Consider the following 23,226-nt stretch of genomic DNA (forward strand, 5'->3'; position numbering starts at 1 on the left):
AAAAGAAAATTCTGCAAAGTCTTTGAAAGAAAATTCAGGAGAAAAAAGCGGAGCCACGACTATAAAAACAAAATAATTCCAAGTAATTTAAAAGCTCTACGTCTGCCAGATGCCATCAGCATAATTCTTGTGTCCTGAAGTCTGTGAGCCCTGCTGAAAATGATTTGGGGAATGTCAGTATTGGCTGGCTGGAGCATTAATTAACATAAACTACGTTTTCGTAGGAACTTGCATAACTTCTGGGGTGGTTACTGCAGAGCACAGTGCTATGAGGGCAGAGTGGTGCTAAAAATCCTTGCTCCCAGCCTTAGAATGTCCTAAACCCAAGGGGGATGCACCTGTGTGTGCTGATCAGTGCAGGATGGGGGGATGAGGCCCTGACTCCAGATGAGCCAGGAGTGACCCTGCAGGGGTTCCTGCAGGCCCAGTCTGGGCTTTGCATGTGCTCTTCCCATAATCCATAATTCTTCTGTTTTGACCTTTTCCTTTTTAAGTAGGGCAGAGAATGGTAAGAGAAGCAGTGAATCATGCCCAGTCCCCTGTGCTTTACACTCAAATAAAAGTACTAGATAGCAAATTGACTAAAACCAAAAAAAGCACAGAAAATCTTGTCCTTTCTTTTAGTTCTCTGCCCTCCCTGAATTCAAGTGTTCCAATGAGTCATGCCAGCTATAAAACTATTTAAAAAATGTACAGAAAGGTTCTTTTCTCTGAACTTCAATTTCTTTCTGTGAATTAGTAAAACAAAACCCTTACTGTACAGAAATTATTCCAAAATTACTTTGGAACAATTCAAAACAGAAGCTTTTTTTTTTTTTTTTAAGGATGAAAAGTCAAAAGCAGGAAAGAATCCAAAGTGGTTTAACTGTCAGGATTTGTCTTGGCTTTGCTGCTGTGAGAAGTTTGGCCACAAACTATTCACACTCTTAAATCCCCTACCTTAGGGAGGCCTGTGCCACTGAATACCTGCAGGACTCCATAAACATGGAGCTGTGTTTGGAAGAGACTGAAGAATATCTATGGATTAGAAATGAGAATAAAGAATACTTTGGGGACTGCTGGTTCCAAGGAGAGTAGGTTTAGATGGGATATTGGGAAGGAATTCCTGGCTGTGAGGGTGGTGAGGCCCTGGCACAGGTTGCCCAGAGAAGCTGTGGCTGCCCCATCCCTGGGAGTGTCCAAGGCCAGGTTGGAACAACCTGGTCTAGTGAAAGATGTCCCTGCTCATGGCAGGGGGTGGAACTGGGTGGGCTTTGAGGTCCCTTCCCACCCAAACCATTCCATGATTATTTTATTACTTGTAATGCTTAATTGTAGCAGAAGCTGGAAGGAATATGAAATTGTTTCAATATTATTTCAGTGCCTCATGAAGAGGAATTAGAACATAATCTTGAGGGAGAGGGTGCAGGGAGCTGCCAATTAGTCCACTGGAAAGTAAACTAACTTTGTGTGCTTGAGAAGGATCTAGGAATGAGACCTTCAGGAATCGGGAGCTAGTCTGACTAAACTACAGGTATCATCTAGTGTTGTAACACATTTGCTTTAAAGCCAAGCCTTAGGAATACTTTTAATAAAATCATGTTAACTACTTTACTTGGAAACCATTTCAAAAGGGAGAAGCAACAAAGTCAAAGCCATTAGTTACAATTTTTACTTTTTTACTTTTTTCATCAATTAATATTATTTTTTTATAAATAAACCTTATCTAGATGGACAAACCTCTTGAGATATAGAAAAAATACTGGTTTGTTTTGGTTCATGGTCTGTTTTGGTTCATGGTTTGTTTTCCCTTTTGTAGCTCAGAGCTGTCCCTGGGAAATGTGTCCACGAGCTCTCTCCAGGGGACCGTGAGGATTGCTCAGTGTGAGTGCACTGAGGATGACACATGTGAGTGTCTTGTGCCCTCTCTGAGGCTCAACCACACCTACATCATGTGGCTGAAGGTGCTGGTTGGTGTGACACCTCTGTGGTCACCTTTGATGTCAGTCAAGCCCGTTGACATAGGTGAGTGTGACCTATATTTTCAATTGTTCTTAATGGGCAACAGCAGCAGGATGTCTCTCCTGGAAAAGAAGGGCACAGACAGGACAGGAAAAGGCTTCCTGGGATTTCTCAGCTCCTAATGCCTGTCTGGGCTCCAGTACAAACCAAAGTGAGCAGAGGCCAGGCAGTCAATGTACTTGTTATTTCTAATTCTTTCCTTTCTAATCAGGGCCTCTCTGTGTTTCATTGTGGGGCTGTGAGGGAGCTTTTCTGTCCATGTAGCTGAGGACTTAAAAACTGAGGGGAGAAAAAAGCTGCTCCAAAAGTTACTTAACAAATAACCCCACTTCTTTTCACAAGCAGCTTTGTTGTCCTGCTGCTTCCCTTCCTTATACATTCAACACCATCATTGTCCAAGTTGGAAAACATTCCTCTGTGTTTGATCAAGTTAAACTGTACTGACATTGTGAATTTGATATGTGTTGCTGTCCAATATGCCCAGTTACTGCAGATTTGGATGAATTCCATAAAGGCAAGGAGTCTGTCAGCTGTGGGGGGGGGAAAACTGAAGTTTTATAAACTTCTTATTAATTTAAAAACTTATGAGTTTTATAAACTTCTTCCCAACTTATGTGCTTTGCAGACAGGATCAGTACAAAGTCTCTGGGTAAGCTAGTTTTGAAGAGGAGAGGTTGCGTTTTTCATCTGCTGCTTTTAAATTATGCTACAGGAAAAAATTAAAAATTCAAACTTGAGTCTACCAGTATTTAAAATGACATAATTAGTTAGTTCTGCTTAGTGAAGTATGTTTTAAAAATGCATAATATTAGTATATGTTCTGCCAAGATTCAGCTCAATTAAAATTATTTTGAATGTAAAACTATGAATGCTTGTGTAATGTTTATTTTATTTGCTTATAGTAGAGCAGTGGCATCAGCAGAATAGAAATCATTATCTGTGTTCAGAAAGTGTGATCTGATTCGTAAGAGTGTGATGTAAAAGCCTCTGACTTTGGTTTTCAAAGCTCTGCCTCCTCCCAAATCACTCCCTGCTGGGCTTCATGAATTTAATTGCTTTGAGATGGTTTATAAGTAATAATTAAATAGGATCTGACTTAGTGGAGTGAATTTATACTGAAAATAAGAACAGGTTTGTGGTATAACTGAGTGAGATTCCAGTAATATTGCTTATATGAGACACTCTAGAGAGCTGGAAACCCAGTGCAGATGGAACTGGAAGGGAACACATCCCCACTGCCCAATGGGAATGTTTTGGAAATGTTTTCTCTTCAGTTTTGCACTTGCTGCTCACCCTGCAATGTTTTGTAAGAGCAAAACTGTGAATGAGGACAAGGCCAACCAAAAGACTGGTGATCTGTAAAGGTCTGAGAAACAGATAGAAGTAGGATCTGGGGTCCTTGCCTTTGTCTGAGGAAGTGGGACTACAATCCTAGTGATCATTCCCAATTGCCCATCCCTTCCCCTCTCCAGAGAGTTCTCTCCATCCTCGTGGGAAATTTCCAAACCCTCCATTTTACTTTGCCCTAAGGTAGCTCTCCTAGAGACCTTCTTTCAGAACCATAATCACTGTGGAAGGATGGGAATATTTAGAAAGTCCTTGTATACAGTCTGTTTATGAGGACATTATCTTCTGTCTTCTGAGGAGCAGATTGATTTGCTCAGCTCTCCCATCCCTCTCTTACCCATCCCATCTTTTCAGCCAGGCAGGCTGGTGCTTGGTTGCTGGGAAGAGTCATGACCCAAGGCAAGGAATTCATGTAGATTTAAGGCAAACACCAGGTGAAACAGCATTTTGTGATCACCAGCTATATAACAGTACCAGGGCACGCTTTTCCAGTGATGCTACACATCATCAGTGTCACATAGCAGCTGTAGAGCAGCTTGTGAAAACTGAGTTTAAAGAGAAGGTGTGAGAGGGAGTTTTGGCTCAGTAAAACCCAGCAGTCACAGGCAATGAGGTTGGAGCTGAACTTATCAATGAATTTGTCTGCAGTAAAGCCTGAACCTCCTTTGAACCTGCATCTGGAAATGACAGAGGGAGGTCAGTTGAAGATGTGCTGGTCTGAGCCTGCACTGCTGCCATACCCTCTGCAGTACCAAGTGAGGATCTCTGCAAAGCCAGGGCACAGCACTTGGCAGGTGAGGCAGCTCCGTGCTCTTGGATTTCCCACGGTTTTCCCATGAAGCAGCGCAGATCAGGGGGCTCTCCCAGAGCCCAGGATTTCTCACAACCCTCCTTGTCTTTGAGTAGAAACGCTGGTGGGTTGAGGAACATGACAGGTCTGGTGGAGCTGGGTGTGGCACACTGCCTTTCCCTCAGCTGGGAGAGCTGGACTTTACATCTGTAAAGAGCCATTACATAGGGATGAAAGGCCCATTTCCTGCTGGGTCTTACAACAAACTTCCATCTTTCTGTTTGGATGAAATCCTAGATTCTGTGAAGTCTGAAGGCAAAGCCTTTTACTTTCAGCAACCCCCAAATTCTATGATACATGTGTGTATGTTTAATATTTATGGATTTTATTAGCGAGTTGCTTTTTCTGCCACACAACTGGCTCTGGAATAAAAAGCAACCATTAATTAGCAGTCCATAATGAAATAAATTGTTCTCCACAGAGTTATGCAACTTCTACCAGAATCAAATTCACAGTAAATTTAAAGAAGAAAGCTTTTTTACCCAACTTGCTACCTAAAAACTACCCTCTAGACTAATTTGTGTCTTTCTCTTTTCCTGTTTCATTATACAACAATAATGGCTTGTGATAATCCAACAGATGGTTCAAGTTGCTCTGGAAGCCTCATTGGCCATTGACAATACCCTACTTGATTCCTCTTACTTGGTTCAAGTGAGGTGCAGGAATCACCAGGGGCTGGGGTTCTGGAGTGACTGGAGCACACCATATGATCTCAGTTTGGGAGGTAGGTCACGTGCAGTGAGTAGTCTTTTGGAACAGAACAGATGTCCCAGTTTTTTTGTTTTGTGGAATGAGTTTGAGGGTGTTATGGGCTGAAAAATCCTGTGGAAGCACTTTCTCCTTCTGCTCCTCTTTTGCCTGGCTTTGCCTGAGGCTCAGCTCTTTTCTCTGTGCCAGACTTGCATTAGGAGTTCTGGATAACATGTGCAGACTGCAGTGGCAGCTCGTGACACCTCCATGTCTGTGCCTTGCTCACCCAGCACCTGTTCAGACCCAGGAAAAGCTTTTTTCAAGAGGTTTTCCATTTCAAAAGACAGTTGGCAGTGCTGAATCTCTACTCGCTACAAGATTTTTCTTCTAATGCTTTCTCTCACTTTGTAGCTGAACTGAACACCCAGAACAGAACTCAATGTACATTTAACAACCCATTTAGGTGTGTAATGCTGTGCATAAACTGACTTTCTGATTTTTTTTGTTGGATTTTTCCATGCTTTGCTTAGGATTAACTGGAGATGTTTTGGCCTGTGCTGTCACAAGAATCCTCTGAACCATTCCATGCCAGAACTAATGCTTTACCTGAGCCCTTACATGGACATCTCTTACTGTGACTAAACGTGTCATGTGTGTGCTTAAACCAAGTACTGAGGAAAGAATTAGACTTTTGAAATGGAGCTTTTTCCCAGGAAAAGTGAAAATACACAGACCCTTAAGGCAAATAAACATGATACACAGGATGCCTGATTATAGGTCTAGAGGCCTAACTGGCCCTTAATGTTTTGGATTTACATTTATATAGACATATAAATTAAAAAAAAAAAGTGTGTGTATAGAACTATATAACTTCGAGAATTTTTTAGGGGCGAATACACATTTTCTCTCTCTCACATATGTATATACTGATAATTTTCAGAGGTTTATGAATGTATTGAGAAATACAGATTTAAAAGAGATGCAGTAGTTACTGTTAGATTATTTTTTATTAATCCCATTTATGGGATATGTAATTCTATTAAAAATACATCTCATCAGCAGAATAATCCCAATGTGACAACCTGATGGCAGCAGAGAGGGGTTAATTTCTTCATGCAGGGAGTTCTAGTTTTTTACAGCTGACCAGCCTCATGTTCTGATTTATATTTAACATGAAAATCCTTGACAATGACAATATCCTAAGTGTGCTGTGCTTTCTGAGCAGGCCTGTATTTTGGGGAAATTCTACAAATCTCTGAAGTGGTTCCTCAGCTGTGGAAAGTAAACCTGACCTTTTAAAGATTTTCATGCTGGCTTTGAGATGATCTTTGGCAAACTGCTCCATTCCAGCAGGTGTTCAGCACCTGTACCTCCCCTGAGTCCCTGACTGATGGAGGCTCAGCTTACACATCTTTACATCCTTGGGAAATTCAGTGTCTTTATGCCTGGGTGAATTTTTGTACTGCTGCCACCATTTGGTGTTAATTACACTGCTGAGATTGTAAAACAAGTTTTTGAAACTTTAATCTGCTGACTTCAGTGGGAGCAGGAGCAGCAACTCCTGGAAAGATTGGTTAATTTTCTTATGTTTCCCTTGTGCTGCTGTGTGTTGCTTCCACTGTACCCTCCAGTGATTTTCTGCTCATTTCACTCATGTTTGCCTGGGGATATTAAAGTTTATTTTTATCAGAATTTACAAACATCAGTTATGGAGAGAGACAGTCCAAGGGTAATTTCTGCTCCTCTGCATTGTGGTTGTTAACAGTGATTAAGAAGTTAGAAGTACAACTGGATGATGATGATAATGATAATAATAATGGTGATGATAATAATAATAATTGTAATTGCTATTTTCTAGCTTTTATGTTTTCTTTTTGTTCAATTTCTAATCTCAACAGCTTTTTTTCCCCTTTCTTCCCTTTTCTGCAGCTGAAGTCCTGTACTTCCCTCCTCAGATCCTGACCAGTGCTGGTTCTAATGTTTCATTTCACTGCATCTATAAAAACAAAAGCAAGATTGTAGAGCCCCAGGAGGTTGTTTGGTGGCTGAATTTAGCAGAAGAAATCCCAGCCAGTCTTTATACCCTTGTGAGCGATCGCGTAAGCAAAGTTACTCTTTTCAACTTGAAAGCAACCAAACCTAGAGGAAGTTTCTTCTATGACACATTGTACTGTTGTCACCAAAGTAGGGAATGTCATCCTAGATACGCTGAATTATATGTAGTAGGTAAGATTCCAGCTGGATTTTAAATTCTCCTTTTGGTGCATTTTAATAGTAAGGTCAGAATATTTCCATTTGAACTCCAATAGCTTTTATTGAGCATTGTTTTTTTGTATAAGCCATTGTATCTTTATTAATAAGCTTTCAATGTGTTTTAATTAGATATGAATATTAATATCACCTGTGAAACAGATGGATACTTGACTAAAATGACTTGCAGTTGGTCTGCAAACCCAAACATGTTACTACTCCCTGGGAGTTCCTTGCAGTTAAGATACTACAGGTATGTAGAGCTTTTAATTCTCTCTTTATGATAGGAAAGCATTGCTCAAAATATTATGCCAGCGAAGAATTCTGAATACATGCAAGTAGAAAATTCCAGTTTCTGTAAGCTGGATTTCTTCCAACTGGAACTCCAAAGGTATAACTGTGTGTGCAGAAGGGAACCATAGATACCCGAGTATGTAACATACATCTATTTACGTTTTTCAGCATTTTAAAAACTGTAGATGCACTCTGGGAGCCGGCTCTCTTCAAATAGTTTGCTTGGATCAGTTATAAAAATTATTCTGGTTGCTCATATTAACAAATTGTAAAGAAATAAGGAAAAAGCCCATTCACAGAGTGTCTGAGCACTGGAGCAATGGCCTGGGGGGCTGTAGAATCTGTCCCTGGAGACTCTCAGATCCTGACTGGAAGGGGCCCTGGGCAACTCCATCTGTCTTTGAATTTAACCCTGCTCTGAGTTGGATGTAGGACCTGGGACCTCTTGAGGTCTCCATATAATCTTTGATTTTTCTATAATTCTGTTATCTTTTTTTCTATATGCAGACAGATAAAAATATAGGATGAAATAAATTCATTTCAGATGGAAAAAATCTTGCTTAGAGAATCAAATCTTAGTTCATGAAGTGGATATTGCATCTTTGACTACAGCAATTCATAGAATCCTAGAATCCCAGAATGGTTTGGGTTGGAAGGGACCTCAAAACTTGTCTCATTCCAACCCCCTGCCATGGGCAGGGACACCTTCCTCTAGACCAGGTTGCTCCAAGCCCAGTTCAACCTGGCCTTGAACACTTTCAGAGATGGGGAGTTCTCAGTTTTCCTGATGTTTTGTTTTCAGATAGTTTAATTTTGTCTGTCTTTTAGACAGAGCAGGAGAACTGGGATGTTGTGTGCAGCAAACACATTATTGTTTGCAAAATACAAACCTGATTATGAAATCAGTGGTACCATCACCCTTATCTTCATTCATCTGCACAAATGTTGCTCCTGGTAGTGTTGTTTTACCATGAAACTAAAGAATCCCTTTGAGTTACTGATATATTGAGCTTGAGAGTTTCCTAGAACCACTTTAGTCTTTATATAAACAAGACAGACAGACAGACAACCCTTCCTGAGAGAAAAAATCTCCATTCTTACTGCTCTGTTGGACTGGATATGCAGAAATTTTGGCAAACTGCTGAGGGCCTAATCCTTCGGAAAGCCAAACTGTCTTCTCTGTTGGAGATAGGCTGAAATTTTGAAGTATCCTGTACCAAGGTGAATATTTCACAGGGTTTTCTGGACTAAAGAAATAACTGGAATGCTTGAAATTTCAAGTGAAGGCTTTTCAGGTAGGATTAGTGACTGGCTGACTGCTAAGGTAGGTTTTGTTTAAACTGTCTTCACAACTATGAATATAATGAGTGTACTACTGGGTAGGGAGCTTGGAATAAAACCCATGCTGCTCTTGCCATGTTTTTTATTCCCACCTTTTCACTTTTCAGGTCTAGCTAAAAATGTTATTTTCTAGTAGGAGGTGATAATCTGTACATTTGTTAGTGTTCCTGCTAGATCAAAGAGTGACTTTAAGACTGCTTGCAAATGCTTCCCAAATGCTGGTGCTTACTGTGATCCTTCTTTTTGTTCTTCTTTTTTTTGTTGTTTGCTCATAGTAAGATCTGAAAGAGGAGAAAATAAAAAAAAAAAGTCTTCTGAGTTACTGCTGCTGTTAGATTTTGCAGCTGAAATGCAGCCCTGCAGTGATGTGTGTGATGGTTTGGCTGCTGGAGTTTTGTTTTGCTTGGGTTGTTACTACATCTTCCTCTACAGTCAGTGCTGCCAACAGAAACAGCTCCGAAAGGATCATTCTGGGAGAACAGGGAATGCCAAGCTAAACCTCCAAAGCACAAGGCACTGCTTTAATCAGTATTAAACTGGACAGGAAGAGGAGAGATTCAACCAAGTGTAACTCTTGTGGTTCAGTTGAGTAACTAATACCCTCTCTGGCCCCTCTCACCACACCCTCTGAGCTGTGCACAAGCTTAGGAGAAATTTGAAAACTTTCCATTTCCAACAAGTTATCCAGGGCCATTTTATCCAGAAGCCAGTCTCCTCTCTTCTGCTGCCAGATGTGATAACCGTATTTTAAAAGCAGCCTCCAGAACTGATATTTTATGGGATTTCCATCTCCCGGAGACCTCACTGTACATGTCTGACTGGTCTGTGTGGCAGCTTTCCCCTGATTTCCAGTTGGTATTTTGGAAGTCATTCCTGACTGGAATGAATTCTTGGCAGGAGATCTGCCTTGCTGTGTTTATTGCTAACACCTCAAATCACATGATTGATGAGTTTATGGAGCTGCTCTTGCTGTACCTGTTTCTTCTTGTCATGAGTCTCCTATCAAAACATTTTGCACTGGGGAGAGCCTTCATGTCCTGCTTTTTCCAGGCAAAGAGCCAAACCTTTGAGGAGTGACACTGCAGTGCTATTTAGCCATTTAGTGCAGATTCAAGATCTGCCCAGATAATCATCAAACCCCCCCCCGGATGGTTCCAGTGACACTATTTGTTTTAATTACCTCCAGACTTCTGTTTTGTTGTTGCCATGAGCAGCTTAGAATTGCAATGTATCAACTGAATGTGGGATTTTTTTCTCTTTTAAGGAGCCAGATTTATTGTTCTGAGTTTCCAAGCCCATCTCCAGAATCAGAGGTGAAAGAATGCCATTTGCAGAAGAATCATTCCTACGAGTGCACATTTCAGCCTATTTTCCTTTTATCTGGATATACTCTGTGGATAGAGTTCAAGCACTTCCTAGGAACACTTGAATCCTCCCCAGCCTGTGTCATTCCAGCAGACGTGGGTAGGTTGAGGTTCATGCACATCTCTCTTCACTTGTGACTTTGGATTTCAGTCCTTAGATGGTGTAGTTAAAGTTTTCCACAGCATTTAAAATAACTTAAAGAACATAAAAACTTTGATATTGTCTTGGATTACATGTTATTTCCATACATTTTGCTTGGCACAGGAGCAAATTGTAACTGCACCAAATACCTGTAAAATTAAACGTCCAGTTTTGCATGTTTATTTTCCCTACACAAAATACAAATGTTATATTGAAAAAGGCAGCTCGTTTTTTAATTAGGTAATTTTTGGTTATCTAACTTTTCATACCTCCTATGCCTTCAATTAGTTTCTGTTTTGATAAGTAGGGCACTATATGTATTATTTACACAGTTATATATTTATTTAAGATCATGGGGACTGTTCATGCTCTTTCATACTTACGCAAAGTTTCTTTTGTGACACACACAGCACTTAAATTTGTATAAATCAAGAGGCAGGAGCAGTGTTTGAGTGTTTTCAAAGACTCAAAAATGTGCAAATCACGGTTTATAATCTGTTCTGTGACTCAGAGCATTCATTGGGTATTTTTTAGACACAAATGTGAACATCTTTAGCTGTTTGTCCCAGGGCAGGGATGAATGCTGAATGCCAGCACCAAAATAACCTGTTGTGCCTTAAATTAAAATGAAACACAAGGAAACGTGCCCATGGATTATGTGTTTGCAGCACAGTCCTGCTTTTCTTGGAATTGCAGAGGCCACAACACGTTACCTGCTACCCCCAGGATGAGGAAGAAGTAATCCATGATGATTGGATTTAATGAGGAATGTCAGTGCAGATATTACAGCCATTTTTTTTCTCTTCCAATTTTCCAGTGAAACCGCTTCCCCCTTCCAATATCAGAGCAGAACTCACCAGGAATGTGGGGCTGCTGAACGTGAGCTGGACAAACCCTGTGTTTACAAACAGTGATCTGAAATTCCAGATCCGGTACGCAGTGAACAGGGAAGAGATTCCATGGGAGGTACTGTTTTTTTAGTCTGAATTGGAGCAGGAATCACTGCAGCGTTGTCATTTACTGTGTAGCTGCTTTTTGTGGAATATTTGGCATGGAAGAAATCACAGGCATAAGCATTTGCAGTATCTAGCAAAGGAATATTACTGATTATCTCACTTTCTCATTGGATTAATTTTCAGGGATTTTGACTCCAAGAGCTACCTAAACAGACTTTTGCTCTTATTCTACATTTTTTTAACCTTCTGTCACAGCTCTGTGAAGTCTCAAACACCCCAAACAGCTCAGCTGTGATAGAAGTTGAGCAGCTCTGTGTGGAGTACGTTGTCCAGGTGCGGTGCAGGGAGCTGGATGGATCCGGGTACTGGAGCGACTGGAGCAGACCAGCCCAAACACTTGTACAGGACATCAGAGGTCTGTGTCCTTCCAGGGGCACTTTGAGATCTGGGCCAGTGTTTTCCAGACTGAGGAGTGACACTGTTCTTCCAAACTGTCATTTTGCAGCTCCCTTGCAAGGCCCTGAATTTTGGAGAATCGTTACCGAAGATCCAGCAAGGAGGCAGAAGAACGTTACGCTCGTGTGGAAGGTGAGAGCAGCCACCATTTTGATCCAAAAAATGGCAAGAAATGCCAAAAAGGGAGTCTGACAACCACATGCTTCCCTGTGAGGCAAACTCAGGCAGTCATTGCTTATGGGACTTGGGATCTGCCTCTTGCTTGGCTAATCCTGGTGAATACTGGTTATACTACTGGGATGCAGTTGGAGATGGTTTTTCCTTCTTGGCTTTTAAAGGCTGAGGCAGGACAGAGGAAAAAGTCCCTCAGTGCCTGCTCACTCCTGTTTGCCCATGTTGTGTGCAGTTGGCTGCTCTGGGTTTTGAACCCTAAAAAATGTGTGAAACAGTGAATTACTGTAGGAATCTAAAAGTTTGTCTTTCCTTGTTCTGGGAAGAGAGGGAATAAGTGTCAGCTCTCTGAGAGGCACAGAAGGAATTAAGTCTTTACATGGACTCCAGTGCCTTGGCTAAAAGGACAGGAGCCAGGTTACAGAATATATATATATTGGGTCATATTTTCTTAAAATTGGCACTGCCCAAATAACATTTGCTTTGGAAATGAGAGCCAGGGGAATGAATTAATGCCCATTTTTGCGACAGCCACTGATGAAGAACCACTCGTTGTGCAGCGTGAGCCGATACATCATAAAGCACCAGACACCAGGGAACACCTCCTGGGTGGAATATGTTGATCATGGCACCACCTGGTCTTTTCCATGGACTGAGCACACTCACACCATCACAGTTTTAGCCATGAATTCTATTGGAGTTTCTTCAGTTAATTTTAATTTAACTCTTTCACAGCAAATGAGCACAGGTAAGAACAGCCATTTTGGGAATCACAAGGAATCCTTGTGATGCTCTTTCTTTGTGATAAAATTCCCTCTGTTAGAATAAGAAATGTTTTATGGGGATACTTTCAGGACCAAGAGAGCTATTTGCAAACTGAAATTTCCATTGTATGAAAATCCTAATGATCTTTGGGTTGGGAAAAGAGTTGTCTGTCACTGGGCTGACTTCCCTCCTAACAGAATATAAAGTAATTAGTCAAAGAAAAATGAAATCCTACTGTAGAACTAATCTTTCATCTACTTTGACTTGGGAACACCCAACATTCCTGCTGGGGAATGTTTTGTTGTTTCCAAAATGAAATGTGGTTGCGTTTCTGGCTGCTCACCTGACGGGCTGCCAGGGTGCAGAGTTCTCAGAGGTTTGGCTTGACTTCCTGAGTAGCAATTCATGGATTTGACTGCACTCTGCTGTGTTTATTCCTGACAGTTCAGTATTTGCTGATAATTTTTGGTTAAGGATAAATAAGGAGGTGCACATGAGAATCGGGATATTTGATGTCTAAGAAACTTGATGTATTTAGCATTTGGGACTGGTGTAAACTGAGCTTAGAGAGAAACATCTCTGCTGATGTCAACTGAAGATCAGGCTTTATTAGGTAGGAGATAACTAAACAAGTGTTCAAGTGCTGAAATTTAGCAGTCCTGTATAGTTTATGGGATGTTGATCGTGGCTGTTCTCCCTGTTCCTCAGTGGATGCCGTGCGGTCACTGAGCGCTTACCCCGTGAACAGCACCTGTGTCATTGTGGTCTGGACTCTCTCACCCCAAATCTATATGATAACATCCTTTGTTATTGAGTGGAAGAACCTTAACAAAGAAGAGGAGACAAAATGGGTGCGAGTTCCTCCAAATATGAGTAAATATTACATTTATGGTGAGTGTGCACTTGAAAATATAACGCATAATATGTTATTTTGCTGAGCTTTTGGAGTCCTATTTTTATTTCTGATGTCTTTCATGGTAAGAACCAATAGACAAATTTTTGATGATCATTAGAGGATTGACTGTTTTAATAATCATTTTAACAGAGTGAGGCTCAGGAGTGGCATTTTGTGGCAATACAATAAAATTAGTTCTGGAATATTGAGTACAGAAGCTAATTAGTTTAGTATGTGCTTTTCATTTGCATTTTGGCTTTAACCTTAAAAGTTTTTACAGTAGATCCATGAAGATGTTAATTCCATGACAGAATAATGCTGGATTATCCAGGATGGATTAATAGTTTTAATCTTATGATATTAAAGTAGGGATCTATAAAGGATTATTTCCCTTATTGCCTTCTCTGGGTTGATCTGAACTCTGAACTGTGACCAGAGCCTCTGTGGAGGGAATTGTCTAAAAGTTGGATAATATTTTGGATTCAAATGTCTGATTTCCTCTTTCCAGATTACTTTATTCTGATTGAGAAGTACCAGTTCAGCCTGTACCCTGTGTTTGCTGGAGGAGTTGGCAGAGCCAGAGCAACGGATCAGTTTAGCAAAGGTGACTGACAGGATCTTTGTCCTTGTCTTTTATAAAATAGGAGCTTATAAAAGTGACCTTTAAATGCAAAAGTCTGTCTTACCAGAAAAAAATATCAGTAATGAAGCAATTATAATGTAACTACAAACAGACTTCAGTAGCTTTAATTTGAAAACTCTGTGGGATTAGTTCAGTGAGAAACTAAATTCCTATTTAAAATGATTCCTTCCTTTTTGTCTCTTTATTCTCAAGGGAAAGGTTTGTTGATTTGCAATGACACTGTTTATCAAGGCTTTTTTCCATTTAAGCAGTTGTTTCTATTGTGTGTTATTTCCCTATTGCAAACTATTTGTTCACAGACAAATTATTTTTCTGCATTATTATCTGAACTCCTTTATTTCCAGGTGGATTTGAAAATGAGAATAATGGCAGCCTCTCCGTGGTTCTGCCAATAGTTATTTCAACCTCTGTTTTGTTGCTGGGAGTGTTGCTGGTTTCACACCAAAGGTATGTTTTTTGTTGTCATCTAAAAGTCCCAGGTGGTGCAGCTTCACTGGTCCCAGTCTGCTGAACTGGTTTCACAGAATCCCAGACTGGTTTGGGTTGGGAGGAATGTTAAAGCTCATCCAGTTCTACCCCCTACCATGGGCAGGGACACCTTCCGCTAGACCAGGTTGCTCCAAGCCCCGTCCAACCTGGCCTTGGACACTTCCAGGGATGGGGCAGCCACAGCTTCTCTGGGCAGCCTGTGCCAGGGCCTCACCACCCTCACAGGGGAGAATTCCTTCCCACTATCCCACCTAACCCTGCCCTCTGGCAGTGGGAAGCCATTTCCCCTTGTCCTGTCCTTCCAGGCCTTTGCCCAAAGTCTCTCTCCAGCTCTCTTGGAGCCCCTTCAGGCATTGGTGGGTTGGGGTCATCCAGCACAGACTGTCTGTACCTTTGATAATTTGCAAAACTGCCACCTGGTATGTCACCTCTTTATTTCTTTATATTTTGCATTAAATTTCAGCCATCTGTAATATCTAAAATGAATGTTTCATGGTCATAGTGCTCTGGATAAATAAAATTGCAGAGATTCCTTTTCTGTACAGTACAGCCCCTATGACGTACCAACTCCAGCATTTACCTGACATTTCAGAATGAAGAAGCTGCTTTGGGAGGATGTTCCAAACCCCAAGAATTGCTCGTGGGCACAAGGAGTTAATTTTCAGCAGGTGTGTATTTCCCTGGTGATGCTGCTTCCCCCAGCCCGGGGATTCTGGCTGCTGTGAGTTCAGGACTGGGCTCTACCTGTGGGTTAGGCCAGACCCTGCCTAACTTCTGAAGGAAGAACTTGGAGCCTCTGGAGTCAGCAATACAGAGAGCTGAGAGCTGGAAAAGTGTCAGGACCAGACCCCAAGACCTCTTTTGAATGTTTAAATTTTACAGCAATTAGTGAATCAGTTCTAGAATCCCATGGGTGTAATCTTTATGCACCTTAGTTTGTATCAGCAAACAAAGTTTCTCCTGGTCCCAGAGTATCATCACCGAGACAATAATCCAAATTTAGGTCTGGTAATTCCAAAAGAGCACCTTTGGGCCATGCTTGAGCTTCCCTGTGGGTTTGGATCTAGTTCCATCTGGTCAGCAAATCTGGGAGCTGGTGACCTGAGGCTGACTTTTCTCCTGAGTTTTATGGAGCTCCTTTGCCTGTTGTTTAATGCAGTTTGCACCTAGCTCACACCATACATGCATCTGGAAATCCAGCTGTGTCCTGGCTGATACTCCAGAGGATTCCATTTCCCAAGACACTGGATTATGCATTGTATTTGATAAATATCTGACAGGCTTTAATGAGTGATGTGTCAGAGCTGACAGATGGTGGCCTTTGCCGCACAACACCCCTGGTCCTTGGATGTGGTGGGTTTAATCTCTGTAGGCAACTCTATCTGTGTTTGCTGTGGTGTCCAGAGAGCAGATCCCAGGGGCTGGGATGAGGGAAGGGATATAAACATCTGTGTTCAGGATAAACCACCTGCCTCAGGCGAGCAGGTGTATGAGGGGGGCACAACGTTTTTTGGTTGTTCAAAAGCTTCCTGTTAATTTTGGTGATGGACTTGTGTGGGACAAGTACTGAAGTCACAAGAAATCAGTCCTGTCACGCGAGGGCCGAGGCAACACTGATAGCGAGTTTGGAGTGACTGGAAGCCCAAGATACATGAGTTGTACACTCTTTGTTATAATTGCACACTCCTCTGAGTATTTTGACATGTTCCTCATTGTTTTGGCAGCTTCCCTGCTGTAAAACATGGTTTGTTGATATACATAAAACCTGGTTTAGTCTGTTTTGTCCTGAATTCATTAGGAAATGTATGTTTTTCAAGTGAGTTTTCCTTTGTAGCTCTCGGAGTGCTGGTGTTGCTGTCAGTTCATCCTGCTGTACACACACCTGTATTAAGTAGTAGTAAATCCTATATTTCTCTGAAGTAAAGGTGTTTCTCTTCACCCAAAACATAGAGCTGCTGCTTAGATGGAGATGTTCCAAAATACTATGGACAGGCTGAATTTGACCCTGAATAATACAATCCTAGCAAGGAAAGTTACTTCAGCTGCCATATAAATTATTAAATCTGTTGAGGAAATATATTGTAGAGGATTTTCAACTATATGCTCTTGAAAAACAATGTGGGAACTTGATGTGGCAAAACTCCAGGGTCCTCAGAGTGCCCTGGGAATGCACTCAGGTGTTTGGATTTGTGATCCATAAAATCAGTACCTTGATACTGCAGTAAAACTTTTAAGCAAGAGATGAGCATTAAAATATCTCTTTTCTTCCAGCCTGAAACTTTTGAGCATCTTTTTACCAAGCACCCTGAAGCCACCTCATTTGAACCTCTCCTAGATGCAGACATAGTGCTGGAAGACATCAGTGTCGCCAAAGCCTCGGAAAAAGAAGACACACAAGATTTTTTAGGAATTGCTTCCACATTTCCAAACCCCCAAGACTCTGAACGTGACTCTGCTTGCTCGACCAGCCACTTCAACAGCAGCAGCTCCTCCCAGAGCTCCCAGGAGGTGCAGGGCAGTGGAGGAATTGACCTCAAATATGCGACTGTTGTCGGCAACTCCCGATCCGATGGGCTTTGCGAGTGGAAAATGAATCCAAGGAGTTGTTTTGATCGATGCTTCTTAGCAGAAGATTCCACGGTTTCAGGTGCCTTCTCCAGTAGCACTTGGGAGGTGGGAAGTGGAGTGTTTCTGGTGTTCCCTGGCTCACCGGGCAGGCAGCCCAGCAAGACCCTGTCCCTTATCTCTTCAGAGGGATTTTCAGAGCCTTCCGACCACGACGATGCTTTCACGGACAGTCTTGAGCGGAGCCTGTGTTACCTTGGGATAACACCATTGGAAAAAAGAGAAAACGGTGTTTTTCTAACAGAAAGTTCTGAGATGCTGTGTCAGTTCCATACAGGGAATCTGCTCACAGACACAGGAGTTCTTCAGCACACACCGACGGATGTCCATGGGTTTATCCAAAGTAGCCTCAAGCCCAAAGCCATGGTGCCATATGTGCCACAGTTTGGGATGGCTGCTGCCAAGGGAAAGGAGGCCACAGAGAAAAACTCTGCTGTCATCACACCATAATTTGAGACTACTAGTGGTTTTTTTAGGTGTTGATGCATTCCCCTGTTTTTCCCTCTCCTGACTTCCTCCGGGAGCTCTCCTATCTTGGAGCTGGGTTCTATATTTAAGTGCCAGGATTTAAGTAGTAAAAAATTCCATTCCTTGACCTAATTTTCAAAATGTGAGGCCTTCCTTTAGAGATCTGATTGTCCAGGTTACCTCAGGTACCATATTACCTATTGCTGGTGCCTGTTAGAGGTGTTACGTCTGACAACTCCAGTGAAGAATTGGACTTGAAATCAGATTGGGTGCTGTAGACATTGAGGTGAGAGACTTTGGGAGATTCCCAAACACTCCTCGAGGGCTCAGAAGGATTCAACACCATCCACCAAATGTCTTTCTTGTACAGTCACTGACTGTCCTTTTGTCTTGGTGTGGGTTCCATCCAGTTCTGTAGCCTTGGGCTTCTCTCCATTTCTTGTTGTCCAACAGTTTTCCCCTGGGGAGAGCACATGTATTGGCAGCACAGACCCATGCACACATCTTCTCTCTGTTTAGGAGTGAAGTGTCTCCTCAAACTGCATTCAGAGAGCTTGTTCTGGTTTTAGGGTTCACCTGGGGACCCCAAGGATGAGGGAGCAAGGAGTGACCTAATATGTAGACTGAAATATTTATATGGGAGGTGGTTTTGGGGGGGAAAGCTTGAATGTGTCATTTCACTGGGAAGGACTTGTGACACCAAGTTGAGCTGGATGTGGTTGGAAGGAAGGGGTCAAGCAGTGAAAGGCTCGGGGAAGCCTCAAGAAGAGGAAGAGAATAAAAATTCTTAAGTTTTCATTAATTGTGGGTGTTACCTGGATAAACTGATGTTTGGAAGTTAAACATCCACACTTTTGTTGTTGAACACGAGATTCCAGTACAAATGGTACTACCATAAAACTGACATCTCTCCCAACCACTTTCCTAAGATTCTGCAGTAGAAAAGAAAAGAATTTGATCCAAGGACCCTGTAGTTTTGATCTTGTGTGAGCTAACCTGTCTGTATGGACTTGGAGAAGTCAGTTTGCCTCCACAACCCTGCTCCACTCAGCCAGAAATCTCCAGGTGGGAGAAAAATCAGGTCTTGGAGAAGTCAGTTCACCTCCACAGCACTACTCCAGTCAGTGGGAAAGCTCCAGGTGGGAGGAAAATCAGGTCTTGCATTCTGGCTGTATTTTCTGGGATAACCAGGTAAAAAAGCCCATACCTATTTGCAAGCCAAATCTGTTGGTTTTGGTTTTTTTTTACTTCATAGTTGGTAAATATTTTTGTACATGTGCCTTTTCAGAGAACTATTTTGAGGAGCTAAGAAGGATGAATTTATTGTGTATTCCAAAGCTAAATCTCTGTAAAACTTAACAGAGGCAAAACCAAAAGGGCAAAACCCAGCGACAATAGTAAAAACCAAAGCGAGTGTGAATTTAAGACCAGCTTAACACAAAACCCAGCTGCTGATTTTTTTGGACAAGCTGCTGACCTGGCTCTTGTGGGCTGCTTTGTTTCTGATGTTGACTGTGATGCAGATCTGATGTTCTGGTTTCAAAAATATTGTGTGTGGTGAGGGATTAAAAGATGTTTTCTGTTGAGGACCCCAAAACTCGCTTTCACTGTGATTGGAGGCTGTGGGACAAACCTGCAGGTTCCTGCAGCATTCCAGGGGTAAAGCTGTGACAAGCACTGAGGGGAATGCTGACTTAGGATTTATCTGAGAGAAGGAATTCCCTCCTGCCGGCATGGGAACTTGATGTGGCACAACTCCAGGGTCCCGGGAATGGGCTCGGCTGTTGGATTCTGCCTCTCCAGGGGGTTTGTCCACCAGATCCAACATCCCCTGGAGTGTGAAGATGTGGGAGGTGAGTGTCTGGAAAAATAATTTAGCTGCGTTTGAAGGTTTGAAGATCTTCTTTCTCAAGACGTGAAAAGCTCACGTTGATTTTAGCGCACTCAGTCCTTACCCAGTAACTCTGTAAGGACAAGAGTAGCATTAACCATGGGAAGGATCAGCTGGGGAACCAGGGAAGGCTTTCCTGGGAATGTGGGGAAAATGCAGGAGTTAACCTTCTGTCCCTGTCATGCAGGACTGTGCCTCCAGCTGAGCTCAGGAATTGCTCTGTTAGGAGAAATGCATGGGGTCTTCCCTCGATGGATGGTGGTATCAGCACTTTTGGGAGTCCAGCCTGTCCTCCCACTGCTACCCCATGTTTTTTCCAAATGGCCAGACCAAGTGTTGCTCCTTAGGAAAACAAATTCATCTGCTCTACAGAAATCCTGCTGTGGATGTCAGAAATACAGCAAATGTGAGCTGGTCTCTTCTGCTTCAGCAAAAAGAGATTTTCAGTGTAATTAGTGTAGAACCAAGTGACAGAATCCCTTCCTGGGGTTCCTGGTCGTGCAGGTGAACCCAGGTCCTGACCCACAGCTGAGGCCACGGCTGTACTAGTTTATCCCATAAATAATTCCTGAAACTGCTTCTCAGTCTGGCATTTTCATCCGGATCAAACGGACATTCGATCCCTCTCTTCACCTCTCTCTGCTCACATATAAAGCCAAAATCTGCATATTCTGAACCCACCATCTGCTGCGTCTGCCTTGCCCTGGCTCCAGTTACAGCTTCAGCTCCGGCCGCTCCTGCAGGCAGCAGCTGCCTTTGGGAGAGGAAATTAGGAGCTGGGACAAGTTATCTTGTTATTTTCCACCATTATTTTTTCCCCTCAACTTCAGGTCAGTTTATTTGTGTAACACAGCTGAGTCCTTCCCGTGCTGTGGCGGATCACAGGGGTTTATTCCATGTTTCCAGCCAGCTCCTTTTGCCACGATGCAGCCACTACATGTGTTTGAGGCAGGAGCAAAATATCGTGGGAGAGACGGAGATGGGAAGGTGCAGTGCCTGGGCAAAGGTGGTTTTGGAAGGTAAGGTGATTTTTGTTGTAGTCAGAATAGAAGCTCTCACTCATTTCAAAACAACTGTCCATGGGGCCCAAGGGACAGAGGAAGGAGCTGAAAGGAGCTCTGTAGCAGGAGCTGTCCTTGAAACTGGAGTGGAACAGAGCCGGGAGTTAGTGCTCACTGCCTCTCTTGGCAGGAGACCTGGGAAGTCCCTGCCAAGAAACAGGGAGAAAGTAGGGAACAGGGTCATGCTGGGATCTGCATCGGAGGAACAGGGTTCCTGGGGACAAAATGGGTTTCAGCTGAAATGGGTTTCACCTTCACCCCTGGTCTGATGGGGTCTCCTCTGTCAGTGGCTGTCACTGGTGAGCAGGTGTTTGCCTGTCACAGTGAGCCATCACCTGGTGTGGGAGCCAGTCCTGCCCCAGGGTTTCCCACTGGAAAACTCACTCATCGACGTGTTTTTTTTTTTAATTTGGGAAAACCCTTAGAGTTATACTTTATAGGGCTGGACCTGAGGAGCCCAGAGCTGCTGCCTGAGACACATTTTTCTCAGCTGTCTCTGGAAGTGTGAGATCCTGTTGTCCTGGAGTGCCCCACACTGTGCAACCGGGCACAGGGAGAGCTCAGAGGATCAGGGGCAGGTGTCTCTGCTTTTGCTTGGCTGGATGATCTTAAGGGTCTTTTCCAACTGAAATGACTCTGGAATTTTCTGATCTGGTTCATTTGTTGCACACACACCTGGTCCTGCTGTGTCCATGTGTGCAGGTGCAGCAGTAACTGATGGAAGAGCAGATTTCCTGCCCAAATCCTCCTCCATTGGTGCTGCTGGCACAGCATGAACCGCACGGAGTCAGCTCCGGGCTTGGCATTTCCCTCCTGGATTTGAGTGGGATACTCCTGTGCTCAGACTCTGCAAGGTCTCCCTGTTATTTGGAGTGAGCTGAGGCATCGCTGTGAGCAGCTCCTGCTGCCCACAGTCACAGTTCAGGGACTGAAATGGCAACACAAAGCCTTTGAGTGCCCTGAAAAGCCACCAAGTCCAATGGGATGGGTTGTCCCTACCTCCCCTTCCCTGCTCCTGGGGAAGGACCCCCCATGTCCCCACTCTTTAATCATCCCTCTAGGCACTGCAGAGCCTGGGGGACAGGCCAGGCATGGCCACCTCTGCCCTGGGAAGTGTGAAGGATCAATGGATCACTTATTTTGGGACGCATGAGGAAAAGTCCTGTGATGCAAGTGGGCTTTGCAGCTGGACACTGGATGGGGAGAGAGATCAATGGAGGTGAGCAGTGAACACATGAAAAGTTGAGGTTTTTTCCAAGGAATACCCAGGTGGGTTGGTGTGGGCTGGTGGGGGGTTTTTTGGTGTTTATTTAAATAAACACAGAAGTAAGAAAATTACCCCTTTAGATATTTTTTTTATAGCCACCATCTCCATGACACCTCTATGAGCAAGGCCTGAAATCCTCACCTGCCTCCCCCCTCTGCATTACCCACTGCTGGGCTCACCCTGACCAGCTCCTGGGGAACCTGCTTGGAACTGGGAAGCCAATGGATAGCTGGGGATGGGGAGGCAGGAACAGGACACACTCCTTTTGTGTGTCCTTCTATAAAAAAACCCCTGATCAAACTCAGAAATTAATGTGCTGGGGGAAGAGTATTAATTTTTGGAAACTGCTAAGGTTGTCTGTAATAAATACTTCAGTATGATGCACTTCTGGAGGGAGTTTTTATAGTTATTTGAATACATATATGCAAATATTATGATACTCAAATATTATTTAAGTATTAATATAATATACAAAACAGTTGCTTTTATTATCCCACTTTATTATAATTTTACTGCAGTGAACCACCACTACCACTAACAAGTTATCCCTGCTTCTCTCTGGGACACAGGGACTCACTTGCTGTTGCTCTCCATTAACTCTCAGTGTGCCTCCTCAGTCAGGGTTTTATGATAATAACACAAAATTGCTTTTATGTCAGGGAGTTGGAACCAGATGACCTTTAAGGTCCCTTCCAACCCAGGATTCCATAATTATAAAGCATGGAAGTGAGTGATACATCCTTCAAGTCATTACCCTGTGATTTTGCTGTGGATGTTCCACATTATGTGTTCTCTGTTGCAGAAAAGATAATTAAAATGCAGGTTTCTGGTAGGAATTTCTGCAAGAGGAAGGATCCCGTTCTTCCAGTCCTCCTTCTGCTGGGAAAGCAATAGGAATTACTTTTATCAAGGTTTGAATTAAGTCCATAGGCCGTGGCGTGCATCCAGATTATTCCAACATGCCGCAATCAAACTCTGGGATTTCAGTGCTGACCCAGTGCCCAGATGCTGCAGTTGACAAGGACATGGTGGCAGCGCTGTGGCTCTCACAGCAGAGCTCTGCAGTGCTGGCACCCAGCCCCAGCAACACCAAAAGGACCAAAAAATAGCTGCCTTTCAGGAAGAGCCAAACTGGAAAGACACAGAATCCTTGTGGATGGAAAACCAGGAGGTTTTGGCAGGTGCCATTCTGTTCACTAATGATCCCAAACAAAAGAAAAGGGAATTGTCTGTGTGAGACTCTAATTAATTACTACCCAT

General features: G+C 42.9%; 1 protein-coding gene across 5 annotated transcripts in view; it reads left to right on the plus strand.

The window, feature by feature from the left end:
* LEPR (leptin receptor) overlaps positions 1-18,097 on the plus strand; it is a 41,256-nt gene extending 23,159 nt beyond the window's left edge. For 3 of the 5 annotated variants that reach the window (XM_039383028.1, XM_027719058.2, XM_027719059.2), the window contains 15 exons: positions 1,799-2,004; positions 3,997-4,142; positions 4,778-4,922; positions 6,818-7,114; positions 7,271-7,391; positions 10,038-10,237; positions 11,097-11,245; positions 11,491-11,650; positions 11,741-11,823; positions 12,394-12,610; positions 13,336-13,518; positions 14,031-14,126; positions 14,510-14,612; positions 15,247-15,322; positions 16,926-18,097. In XM_039383028.1, coding sequence (XP_039238962.1) covers positions 1,799-2,004; positions 3,997-4,142; positions 4,778-4,922; positions 6,818-7,114; positions 7,271-7,391; positions 10,038-10,237; positions 11,097-11,245; positions 11,491-11,650; positions 11,741-11,823; positions 12,394-12,610; positions 13,336-13,518; positions 14,031-14,126; positions 14,510-14,612; positions 15,247-15,322; positions 16,926-17,729 — 2,986 coding nt within the window. In that variant the 3' untranslated portion in view covers positions 17,730-18,097. Of the gene's footprint in view, positions 1-1,798; positions 2,005-3,996; positions 4,143-4,777; positions 4,923-6,817; positions 7,115-7,270; positions 7,392-10,037; positions 10,238-11,096; positions 11,246-11,490; positions 11,651-11,740; positions 11,824-12,393; positions 12,611-13,335; positions 13,519-14,030; positions 14,127-14,509; positions 14,613-15,199; positions 15,323-16,925 lie in introns of those variants that run through there. The other 2 variants (XR_005564210.1, XM_039383029.1) reach the window with 2 other exon arrangements.
* The last annotated feature ends 5,129 nt before the right edge of the window (positions 18,098-23,226 follow it).

This window comes from Pipra filicauda, unplaced genomic scaffold (assembly GCF_003945595.2).
Source record: "Pipra filicauda isolate LSUMZ 115617 unplaced genomic scaffold, ASM394559v2 scaffold295_size919547_pilon, whole genome shotgun sequence".
Lineage (NCBI taxonomy): Eukaryota > Metazoa > Chordata > Aves > Passeriformes > Pipridae > Pipra > Pipra filicauda.